The sequence below is a fragment of the Rhinopithecus roxellana genome, chromosome 16 (genome assembly GCF_007565055.1).
Source record: "Rhinopithecus roxellana isolate Shanxi Qingling chromosome 16, ASM756505v1, whole genome shotgun sequence".
In the NCBI taxonomy this organism is placed as follows: Eukaryota; Metazoa; Chordata; class Mammalia; order Primates; family Cercopithecidae; genus Rhinopithecus; species Rhinopithecus roxellana.
In genome coordinates, this window is record NC_044564.1 from 72,898,807 (window position 1) to 72,911,372 (window position 12,566).

At 39.7% G+C, this 12,566-nt stretch overlaps 1 protein-coding gene across 6 annotated transcripts in view; it reads left to right on the plus strand.

Moving 5' to 3' along the window:
- The window catches only part of FOCAD (focadhesin), a 327,680-nt gene extending 315,674 nt beyond the window's left edge, over window positions 1–12,006 (plus strand). For all 6 annotated transcript variants that reach the window (XM_030919606.1, XM_030919604.1, XM_030919601.1 and 3 more), the window contains 5 exons: window positions 1,955–2,132; window positions 4,007–4,104; window positions 5,780–6,031; window positions 8,937–9,012; window positions 11,609–12,006. In XM_030919606.1, the coding sequence (XP_030775466.1) occupies window positions 1,955–2,132; window positions 4,007–4,104; window positions 5,780–6,031; window positions 8,937–9,012; window positions 11,609–11,682 (678 nt within the window). In that variant the 3' untranslated portion in view covers window positions 11,683–12,006. The remainder of the gene's footprint in view (window positions 1–1,954; window positions 2,133–4,006; window positions 4,105–5,779; window positions 6,032–8,936; window positions 9,013–11,608) is intronic.
- The last annotated feature ends 560 nt before the right edge of the window (window positions 12,007–12,566 follow it).

Below are 12,566 nucleotides of genomic sequence, written 5' to 3' on the forward strand. Positions count from 1 at the left end.
AATTAGTAAATACAGCAGTTCTCAAATGTTTTAGTCTCAGGAACACTTTAGCTTCTTAAAAATTATTGAGGATTCCAAAGAGCTTTTAATTATAGGGTCATATCTGTTGATATTTACCTTATTAGAAATTAAAGACTAGGAAAACTTCTAAATATTTACTTAAAAGCAATAATAAGAAACCCATAATATATTAACATGATTAATAAAAACATTTAAAGCATAAAAATTTAGTGAGAAAAGTGGCATTGTTTTACATTTTTGCAAATCTCCTTAATGTCTTGCTTAATAGAAGACAGCTGGATTCTCATGGCAGCTTCTTCATTCCATCTGTTGTGAGGTTGTTTTGGTGAAGTATGTGAAGAAATTCCAGGCTCATACAGATATGCAGGAGGAAAGGGGAAATGTGTGCTAATAGTCTTTTCACGTAATTAACGGATATCCTTCTTTTACATTTCACCAAAAAATTCAACAACTTGTAGTTCCTTTTTGTTAAAATTTTTTTTAGACCGAGTCTCACTTTATCGCCCAGGCTGGAACGCGGTGGCGTGATCTCAACTCACTGCAACCTTCATCTTCCAGGTTCAAGTGAGTTTCCTGCCTCAGCCTCCAGAGCAGCTGGGATTACAGGCATCCACCACCACGCCTGGCTAATTTTTATATTTTTAGTAGGGACGGGATTTTACCATGTTGGCCAGACTGGTCTCGACCTCCTGACCTCAAGGTGATCCTCCCGCCTCGGCCTCCCAAAGCACTATGATTACAGGTCTGAGCCACCTTGCCCGGCCAGCAACTTGTAGTTCCTTAAAGGTTAGTTGCAATGTAGACTCTGAAACCATATCAATGAAACTCATATACTTTGTTACATTAAATTCCACTGGTCTGTTTTGTACTTTGGGTCTTTTACCCATGCAGGGTTTTGTAATAGCATACATTAGTCATTTGGAAAATATTGAATCACCGAGCTTTGAAGATCTTCCAAATGTTGACAATATAAAATAATCATACTGTTAATATCACTACTAGTCTCATCAGAAACTTTTTACATATTGGGAAGCTGCCAGGCTCATAGAAGCAGAAACAAATTTTCCAAAAATCTAATTTTCTCTTGAAAGTTCAGATACTATCAGGTATTTTTCTTGAAGTGACAGGTTCACTTCCTTCAGTTTCAAGAAAATAATCTGTCAAATACCCAGGTTGAATAACCATAGTTTTTCCATCAATTATTCTTTCAAGTAAATGGTGTTCTGTGAAAAGAGTGGCTATTTCACAGCCTAATCTTACAAGTGTTCTTCCTTGGCTTGAGACCACCATCATACTTGGGTATGCAGCACAATTCCCTTATGAGTATTTCTCAGTTTGTCCCACAGAATATTTTTTAAAATATTTACTCAAGGGCCAATGTTTAATGGAACTAATAATTTTTTTTGTTTACAAGGATATTTTAAGTGAAATTGGCTTGTGAAAAAAAAATGTCAGTACAATATACAATGAATACTAGTACACTTTGGTGCTAACATAAAAATAGTTTTGACCTCATGGAACCTCTTACGCACCTTGGGGTTCCACAGAAGTTCTGTGTACCATACTTTGAAAACCACTGAATTAACACATGTTAAATGCTTGGAGTGATGTGTGGCACACAGTAAGTACTGTATTTTTTAGTCATCATTTTATTATTATTTGTGTATGTTTACTAAATATCATCATGGACTAACTCCTGAACAGATTTATGGTTTTAATGAAGGAGCCAGGAGATGGCATTACAACCCTCTATTGTATGTTCATGTTAATTTAGCACACAGGCAGATGGGTCATGTGCTGCAGGAAATGAACAGAATAATAACATCCAACTCACCTTTTCTGTTTTGCCCTTGCCATGAAATTCTGTAGCTACTTCAGTTAATAGTAACTAAACAATTTTTTTTTTTTTTTTTTTTTTTTTTTTTTTTTACAGAGCAACATAGAAAAGGCTGCCTTTGTCAAACTGTACTTAGTCTCTCAAGGACGATTCCCCCTGATGAACCTGACTGATATGCTGAGTGTTGCTGTGCAGCACCGTGAGAAAGAGGTGCTGGCCTGGATGATTCTGCACAGCTTATACCAGGCACGGATTGTGAGCCATGCCAACACGGGTGAGGACACCCTGGGGTGAATATCAGAAACAGGAATAGATCTGCCTGCTGTTGCTTTTAAGTTGCACTTGTGTTCTCAACTTAAAAATTAGTTTAGTGCTTATTGACACAGGTTAGGCCTTCTGGTGCCAAATGAGGAGTTACTTGGATAGAAATGAGCAGTTACAGCTCACAACATCCACTTTTTAGAAATAAGGATGGATTCTTTCGAGGGGTTTTGTATTGTATTTGGCTCTGTAGACCCTCAAAGATACAAACAAGTTAGCTGCTTCTGCGTGTTTAACTTCAGTTTCCCAAACACACAAGATGTCAATTGATTCTGCCTGATGATTTCATGAAAATGGCTTTTGGGTAGTCATTTACCAAACAAGAGAAAACAAACAAAAAAAATTAGCTAGTTATTTTACAGAAGAACTTCTCTGGGGTAAGAATAATCAAATCCTGCCACCCTACCCACAGTAGCAAGCTTGAAACTCTGCTAATGAATCACATGATGTTTTTAGACCATTTTCGACGTTATGCTTTAACAATTACTGAATAAGAGAGCTCCCCCATTGCTCTATCCAGCTTGTTGGTCATATGCTTACAATTTCTGGAGACTACATTCAAGTTCTGAATGGCACCAGGCTCCTGAGGGGTAGATGTGGCTGGGACGCTTGTGTGACTCTGGACAAATTGCTTATGCTTATGTGCCTGGTTTTCCCCATCCATCTCTTGTATTGTTATGATTTTGAAGAAAAACTGACAAGCATGATTGTAATACTCTGCAAGACTGTATCACCTGTAATATCAGCACTTCAGGAGGCCAAGGCAGGCGGATCACCTGAGGTCAGGAGTTTAAGACCAGCCTGGCCCACATGGTAAAACCCTGTCTCTACTAAAACAACAAAAATTATCCGGGTGTGGTGGCGTGCGCATGTAGTCCCAGCTACTCAGGAGGCTGAGGCAGGAGAATTGCTTGAACCCAGGAGGCAGAGGTGGCAGTGAGTCAAGATGCCACCACTGCACTCCAGCCTGGGTGACAGAGCGAGACTCCATCTTGGAAAAAAAAAAAAAAAACAGAAATTTTGATGCATCATCCTCTGTGGCAGTCTGAAACAGTTTTTATGTCTGCATTAGTGCCTTTCCACTGACAAATGAACCTATGATGAGAAACTGGACTTTTTTACTCTAAGCCAAAAGTGTATGTATCAGGAAGAAATCTAGTAGGGGTTTCAAATGAAGCATGAAGTTACATGCAATAAACTGAAATAAGTTTGATGTTGCCTTTGGTTCTAACCAGAACCAGCCGGCTCTCAAATGTAGTTCCTGTTTTTGAAACCCATCCTTAGTAGTCTTTACTGTGCTAGGAATCCTGTTTTTGGGGAAAAAAAAAGTGAAAAGGGAAAAAAAGTCAATATTTCTGCTAATGAAAATATAATGGCTGTATTTTGCTTTTCTTTATGTGTCTTTGGGTTAGGTTTCCTCTGTGATTTGGCATAAATTGGGAACACTTATGCAAAGGAGAACTGTAAAATCAAGTAATCATCAACAATTCAACATTGCTAGTTAGTTGGCATGCCAGATTTCTCCTAGTGTATTTAATGTTGAGACAGAAACTCCAACAAATGCATTTTATCACTAGTGGTCAGGGAAATTTAAAAAATAAATTGGCTTTTGAAAAATCAAAGACCAAAATACCGTTATCTGATGTGAATAATGTCAAAGAACTGTCTCACAGGCAGTCACAAGTCTCGGGTATTGCAAGGGAACATGAAACTGGTTAATGGAGTCCTCACCAGGTGTTCTGCTTTAGTTATGATGGTTGTTACTGATCGGTTTTACATTTCAAAGGAAAACCATGGTCTAGTAAGAAAATACCCTTTTCATTTCAGGCGTTTTGAAGAGAATGGAGTGGCTCTTGGAACTGATGGGTTATATTAGAAATGTTGCTTACCAGTCAACATCCTTTCAGAATATGACTCTTGACGAGGTAAAATCTAGAGGAGTAGTTTATAGCTTCCTTAAAATATAGAACTTATATTAGGTTAGGGCAAAAGTATTTGCGGTTTTTGCCATTAAAAGTAATGCAATTACTTTTGCACCAACCTAAAATATACGCTTCCAAAAGAGGAACATGTTGCTGTTTGCAGCTTTTCTTTCCCTCTTTCCTTTTATTTTAGACACATTTAATGATTCTCTGATGCCACAAGGAAATCAGTATTCTTGCCAAGCTCTTGGAGACACCCAAGGCTGCCCTTTGAGAAATATTTTCAACAAAATATGTTTCTTGACAGGCAGAACACAAACGACACTCGGGGGAGAGAGAACCCAAGCTCCTATGTAGCTGGGATTGATCCCATAAAGAATGTGGGAATATAGGGCTCTGGCCTCCACACTGGCCCAGCATATGGCTAAAAATGCCAGCTTTGAATAGGTTCCTGGAGTGTGTGCAGATAATCTTATGTGTGCACATATGGAGGGGAGTTTTTATCACACCTGCAAAATTACCTATGACTCAAAAAAAGTGAGAACCACTAGTATTAGGTTTGGGTGAGTTTAAAAATAAAGGATTAGTAAATAAAACGAAGACAGCTCTTTCCTGCTTTCCTTCATTGTGTTGACTTAGCTGGCAGCTGTGCATTTTGTAATAGTAGAATTTTTTTTCTGTAGGCATGCTTCGTGAGTATTCTGTTTACTATGTGAGTCAAATTTGCATAACCTGGGCTGTTTTTTGAAATTCTGCCCAGTTTTTCTGAAGAGTTGTATGTCTTGTTGAATTTTAATTTGTGAGTTTAGGAATTTTAAGAGATTAGGAAGTACTTTTTAAACTTTTTTTGAACTTGCATGATCTGTCCTCTTTCTTCTGATTTCCTCAATTTTTATTAACTTTCTCTGTTTTCTTACAAAAACCTTAAAACACTGAGAAAATACAGATAAGCAGAAAGAAGTGTAGTTTAAATCACAGTAATCCAACTACTCAGAGGTGGCTTTTGTAATCACCATTTCTATAATTGTCTAGATTAGTCTGAAATCTGAACGGATAGATCCTGGACAGGTTTTTAAAATGCCTGAAGAAGCTGGGCACAACGGCACATGTCTATAGTCCCAGCCACTTGGGAGGCCGAAGCAGGAGGATTTCTTGTGCTCAAGAGTTCAAGACCACTCTGGGCAGCATAGTGAGACCCCCCCATGTCTTAAAACACTTGTCTTAAAAAAAATGAAGAAAGACTTGCTCAAAAGTAGAATCAAAGTATACATATTTTTAAAAATTAGTTTTGCCTACATAGTGATAAATATTTCTTCATTCTGTAAGCTCTTTGAAAACATCAAAACAGAGGAACGTTTGGATCTTGATGTGATTAGGAATTGAATAAACGATGTTTCTCCTGAAATGTTAGAGCAATAATAATGAAACTGTTGGGTCTTCTGCCTTCACATAAAGGGACCTCAAAAATCTTCTAAAGCCCAAAACATCTCTTCATTAAACATGGAAACTGAGTTTACTGTTCAGTTCAGTTCCTCTTCTGGGTGGGGGTAGGGCAGGAGGGACTGGTTGGGTGACGGGAAAGATGACATTGCCTCACAACAGGGGCTGTGTATGTGAACATGTGTTACTTTGAATTGTTAAAACATGTGACCTAACGTCATTTCTATTTTCATCGTAGGCTTTGGACTTCTTCTTGCTGATATTTGCAACCGCAGTGGTTGCATGGGCCGACCACGCTGCCCCTCTCCTCCTCAGTCTCAGTGCCAGTTGGTTGCCATGGCATCAGGAGAATGGCCCGGCTGGGCCAGTACCAAGCTTCCTTGGCAGGAGTCCAATGCACAAGGTCACTCTGCAGGAAGTTCTCACTCTGCTTCCCAATAGCATGGCTCTGCTGCTGCAGAAAGAGCCATGGAAGGAACAGACCCAGAAGGTGAGGCTGGCAGCCAGCTGCTTAGCAGGGCAGGCAGCCATTGTCTCTTCAGCAGTTTCTACTGTAGAATTAAGGGGGAGTTAAGTACATCTTGAATCACACCACAGGTTTTTCTACTCAGCCCCAAATCTCAGCTAGATGCAGAGTCTCAGAGTTTGAGGCTAGCCCAGGCTTGGGACAACTGCTGATTAAAAACAACAATAAGGTGGCAACTTGCTTATATCTGGGGGTGAGGTGGAGGAAAAGCCCATACTTGCGTTCATTTATTGAAGGCACGTGTTTTCTTGATCCTGGAGAGGAAAGGGTGAGTATGTCTCAGAGCTCAGAATCTCAAGGTGAGGGTAGACAGAAAGGCAAATTCAGGATTGCAAAGGGTGTGATAAGTAAGATACGGTAGTGATGAGCAAGGGAGGGAGTGATCAACAATGCCTGGGTGGGTCAGGAAGTTTTCTGCCAGGAAATGTGGGTCGGGAGCATCCATCTTCTTGTAGCATCTTTAAGGTTCCCCGTAGCTTATTCCCTTGCACAAATATGCTCCAGGTACCCAGTGTGCCCTGGTCTGTGCTAGATGCCAAACAGAGCTTTGTAAAGGTCCAGTAGTGTCACCCTTGCCCTCAGGAAAACACAAATTGTTTAGTTTGCTGTTCAGTCTAGTTCCTCTTCTGGAGTAGGGGTGGGGCAGGAGAAGGAGTTGGGTGAAGGGGAAGATGACATTGTGTCATGTTGGAGGCTTTGTATGTGAACATGTGTTACTTTGAATTGTTAAAACATATGACCCAAAAGGAAACATTTTTTTGGTTTTTAATATTGAGGTTCCCCAGGCTACCAGCTGTTCTGCAAAGCATGTGGTAATACTGTGCTTACTGTACTTCTCATTATATGTTTCTGACCTGTCCTTAGTACAGTTGGTTGGAAGATTGTTTTTTGAATCTCATTTAATCAAAACTGGCTTTTTATGAAGTTGAAAGCTTAAAACTCACTGTTTGTTGCTTATTCTTGAAATCTGAACATTAATCTTTAAAAGCATTTCTGAACTGTAGACCCACAGTTTAGCTATGCACAACTCCACCAAGTGTCTCAACTAAAATGCTTCTTATTTTTCTTAAATCTAATAAGCATTAGTATTGCTGCCCCAAATTTTGTGCTTTGTGTCCCATTTAAAATCAAATTTTTGCTGGGCACAGTGGCTCACACCTGGAATCCCAGCAGTTTGGGAGGCTGAGGCAGGCAGATCACCTGAGGTCAGGAGTTTGAGACCAACCTGGCCAACATGGTGAAACCCTGTCTCTACTAAAAATACAAAAATTAGATGAGTGTGGTGGTTCGTGCCTGTAATCCCAGCTACTCAGGAGACTGAGGCAGGAGAATCGCTTGAATGCTCCCGGGAGGCGGAGGTTGCAGTGAGTTGAGATCCCTCCACTGCTGTCCAGCCTGGCTGATAGATTGAGACTCTGTCTCAAAAAAAAAAAAAAAAACAATTTAAATGTGGTCTTCCCTTAAATTATTTCTGGACTGGGATACCACGTTCCCTTTGGACTACAATGTAGACCTCTTGCATTGATTATATATTTGTAGTGCTTGATTTTTTTGCTTACCAGTAGGATATTATAGCACAAAACTGAGAAAAAGAAAATCAGCAAAGAAAAAAAAATTTTGATTAAAGCAGGGAATTAGGAATATTTTCTTTTTCTCCCTATTTTACTCTTTCTTCAACCTAGCTTCTGTATGTGAAACTAAAATGCCTATTACCTATCACCAATATATGTGTTTTTAATGAACCAAGATTGGCAGCATTCAGTCATTGATAAAATTGCCCTGTATCCAATTCAAAAACAATTCTGGCTGCATCCTGAGAGATCAAACTCATAAATACTGTGAGTGTCTACCTCATTTGCAGGATTTATTCATGGTTAACATGCTTGAATCTTCCCAGTGAATTATTTTATGCCATTTCTCTTGCATTTCAACTTTCTGTTTCATATCCATTTGGGCACAACTGTTCTCATCTACAGAAACATATTTTATTTCAGAAACGGGGGCTTATATCTGATGTGTTTTCTATTTACTGCCCAGCCTAGGAGCCTAGACCAAGCTGCACACAGAACCAGGTGGGAAGCAGTATGATGCAAAGAAAGAGCATAGGGCTCTGAAGCCAAGTGTACTTGGGTTCAAATCTTAACTCGGCTATACATTGAGAGTGGACTTCGGAAAGGTTTTTAATCTCTCTGGGCCTGTCAGAGTGATGAGAGAGAATGTTCCTGGCACACAGGAGGCCCTCTGGGCCCATGTTTACCTCCCTCTTAAAACCTGTATCAGCAACTGGGCGTGGTGGCTCACACCTGTAATCACAGCACTTTGGAAGGCCAAGGCAGGCAGATCACAAGGTCAAGAGATTGAGACCATCCTGGCCAACATGGTGAAACCCTGTCTCTACTAAGAAAAAAATACAAAAATTAGCTGGGTGTGGTGGTGTGTGCCTGTAGTCCCAGCTGCTCAGGAGGCTGAGGCAGGAGAATCACTTGAACCTAGGAGGCAGAGGTTGCAGTGAGCCGAGATCGCGCCACTGCACTCCAGCCTGGCAACAGAGCAAGACTCAATCTCAAAAAAAAAAAAAAAAAAAAAAAAAATCCTGTATCAGCTCTCAAGGTATTCAGCAGGGATATAGGTTTGACTTTGCCAGGTCATTTAACTAAATGGGAGCTGTGCCCAACTTTGCCATATCTTATGCTTGGTTCCTGTCTCATCTGCTCCAGCTGGGGAAGGTATTGCCTAAGAACTGTAATCCCAGCTACTGGGGAGGCTGAGGCAGGAGAATTGCCTCATCTATGTAGGTCCAAAGGACTAACTGTTCTTTTGCTAATGGTAGGATTCTCTTCTTTGACACTATTCTTCATTTTTACCCTAGTTCATTGACTGGCTATTCAGCATCATGGAAAGCCCTAAAGAAGCCCTCTCAGCAAAGTCCAGGGATCTTTTGAAAGGTATTACTTCCATGTTTTATGCTCGACATAGGGGAAAAACCATTATTGTTGTCTGTGGAGCAGAATGACATTCTAGTGGTTGCAGGTTGAGTATCTCTTATCCAAAATGCTTGGGACCAGAGGTGTTTTGGATTTTGGATGTTTTTGGATTTGGGTATATGTGAACGTATATAAGGAGATGCTTTGGGGATGGAACCCAAGTCTAAACACAAAGTTTATTTATGTTTCATACATACCTTACATACATGGCCGGAAAGTAATTTTATCTAATATTTTTAGTAATTTTGTACATGAATCAGGGTACTTGGTGTTAAGTACTTATATGTGGAATTTTGACACAAGTGCTTGTGTTGTCATATTGAGGCTCAATAAGTTTCAGATTTTGGGGGATTTTGGATTTTTAGATTAGGAATGCTCAACCTATATTGGTTTCTGAATGGGCTAATCTGGAGCTGTTTAGTGTGGCATTTTGAACCAGAAAGTAGACTTAAAAAGAATGCCAGTCCCTTTAAATTTAGCATTTATTTAGATTGTTTTAAAATGTTTTATTGTAATAGTTAAATATTATTTTAATTAAAATTCATAAAATTCAGAAAACTAAAAAGCAGCAAAGAGAAATCCAGAGTCCTATTGCCCAATGACAATTTTTATATTTTCCATAAGAAATTTTTGATCCCTTTTGTGTGTGTTGTCTTACATATTTATAATCATATACAATTGAAAATACATATAGCTCAAATACTGCCTTTTTAATTTTAACATTCTTTTTCAAACATTTAAACCTGTTCTTATACTGGCTTTATAAGTAGTGTTTTTAATGAGCTTCACAGTATCTTGCCAGGGAAACTAGACACTTCTCATACTTTCAGGCATTTAGATGATTACTGTCTTTTGTACTTCTCTACTGACTTTGTTAACTATGATTGTAGGATCCACAAACATGGAAGATCTTTCTGTAAAACTTATGTAGATTATTTTACTCAGATCTGAGAAGTCATTTGGGCATTGGCTGTATGGAATACAATAGCTCGTTCTTGTCCTTCATGTCTGGTGACCTGGGGGTCTGGAGCCTACCAGCGGCTGCCACTGATCTGATGTCTCTGACATGCTGTGAGATACTACACTGAAACTTTCACCTTCAGAAAGTTGCCTGTTGGCCTATTCTGGAATAATTTATCTGGTCAGACTGGAGTCAGAGTATGATCCATATTTTACCTATTACTATGGTATAGTTTATTGGTTGCCAAACAAGTAAGTAATTGATTCTAATCTGTCTCCTCATAGTGGTGGAGGGCATTTGTGTGCTAGAACAGTGCTCCCACATGATTCTGATAAACCACAGAACTTCATTGAAAATCAGGGCTATGGGCCGGGCGCGGTGGCTCAAGCCTGTAATCCCAGGACTTTGGGAGGCCGAGACGGGCGGATCACGAGGTCAGGAGATCGAGACCATCCTGGCTAACACGGTGAAACCCCGTCTCTACTAAAAAAATACAAAAATCTAGCCGGGCGAGGTGGCGGGCGCCTGTAGTCCCAGCTACTCCGGAGGCTGAGGCAGGAGAATGGCGTAAACCCGGGAGGCGGAGCTTGCAGTGAGCTGAGATCCGGCCACTGCACTCCAGCCCGGGCGACAGAGCGAGACTCCGTCTCAAAAAAAAAAAAAAAGTAAATCAGGGCTATGGTCTGACATGTTTTCACATTATCCATCCCTAGAGACTTGCTGCTAGGGCTTACTCTGTTTGCCCCTGGGAGTTTGTGCTCACTTTTAATGGCCATAATAATATTGGTTGCTCCAGAGATATACTCTCTTAGGTCACAAAGGTAACAACTCATACGGATGAGGAAAGCAGTCATTTGGGCCAAGGAAGCTCATATTCACTTGATTATATAGTAGGCTTATTAGATTCACATACCATAATTGTGTAACTCTGGCTTACCTACATTCCTTCATATTATATTTCAAATAAAATCTCAATATATTTGTATTAATATTCTAAAATAAAATATACAAAAAATTACTTAAAGGAAGTACACAGAACTTCCTATTTTAAATTGATCCCTGAGGGACCTGTGACAGATCAGAAATAGTTTGGACTTGGGGATACATGTTCAGATATACTTTAGTATGGTCATACTTGCTCCATTGAATACATGAACCTAACTTTATTATAGGGTCAGGTTATTCATTGTTGTTTTTTAGCATTAAGTAAATATTTAATGGAAATACCATATTCATGTAGAAAAGAGCACAAATTGTAAGTAGATTTTTACAAAGGGAACACAGCCATGTAATCAGCACCCTCATCAAGAAAAAAAAAAAAAACATCACCAGCATCCCAGAAGTCAGCTTTCATTTTAATTCTGCAATATTTCCCATTAACTGATTACAGGATAACTAAAAAATAAAAAATAAAAAAAAACTTTCCCCCCAATATTTATAAATGGTTTTCTGCCATTAAAATTCTGCCAAAATCTTGATGGGACTCCCTAGCCGTGAACATTAGCCAAGTGAGAAAAAGACAAATTCTGTTCTGACACCTTTTTTGATCAAAATGACCTTTTCAAATGCAGCTATACCTATATTTTGTCCCCTTAGCCACCCTGCTGTCCTTGAGAGTTCTCCCAGAGTTTAAGAAGAAAGCTGTATGGACCAGAGCATATGGTTGGTGAACAGTTTTGCAGTAACCAGCAGCATTCTCAGCTGGATGAGGAAAACTATATAAGTGGAAGAAGTTTTTCAGAATTCATGCCTGGGATTGCTGAGACATGATGCAGAGAGTTAAAGGTCATGAAAAGGTGGCCACATCACTGACAGCTTGACACATGCCTCCTAAGAGAGGAGTGCATTGCTTTAGTACCTGGGCCAGTTGAGACTGAAACAGGAACTTGGATTTTCTTTATTTGGCTAGAGTTCAATGTGGAGATTTTCTCTGTGAAGACTTGAATAGATTATCTTCTCCCTGCTAAATTCCAGTAAAATAATCTTGTCAATTTTGTGTGTGTGTCTTTTGTTTTAAGGCATGGGGGAAGGTGCCGGCACCACTTAGTGACAATGGCATTATGATCTATTTTCCATGAATCTCCGTGAGGATATTCATTGACTCAATGAGTTAGACAAATTTCCTTATTGATGAAACACTCTCTTGGAACTGCTATACACGTTTAAATAATAAGTATAACACTGAATATTAGCTAGATCAGATTCATTAATGGTGTCTATAATTTCCTTATGCTTTATTCTCTTGCATGCAAGTGGAAGTTGCGATTCCAAATAGCTTTAGCCAAAGATTAGTTCACAAACTAAGAAATTTAAGAGTAGATCCCATCTGACACAGCTGCATCCAGTGAATCCAGTGATGCCATCAGGCTTTGTTCCTCTCAGGATCATTCTTTGTAGCTGGCAAGATGTCTGCCAGTGACCTCAAAGGGAAAGAAAGGTGTCTGCCCACATACAGCAGAAGCAACATGAGGAGGACTCTGGTTCAGACTGGATCCCTATACCCAGGGAGGTAGGTCACATGTGAGTCTCTGAGCAAGTATCTGGGCCCAGGGAG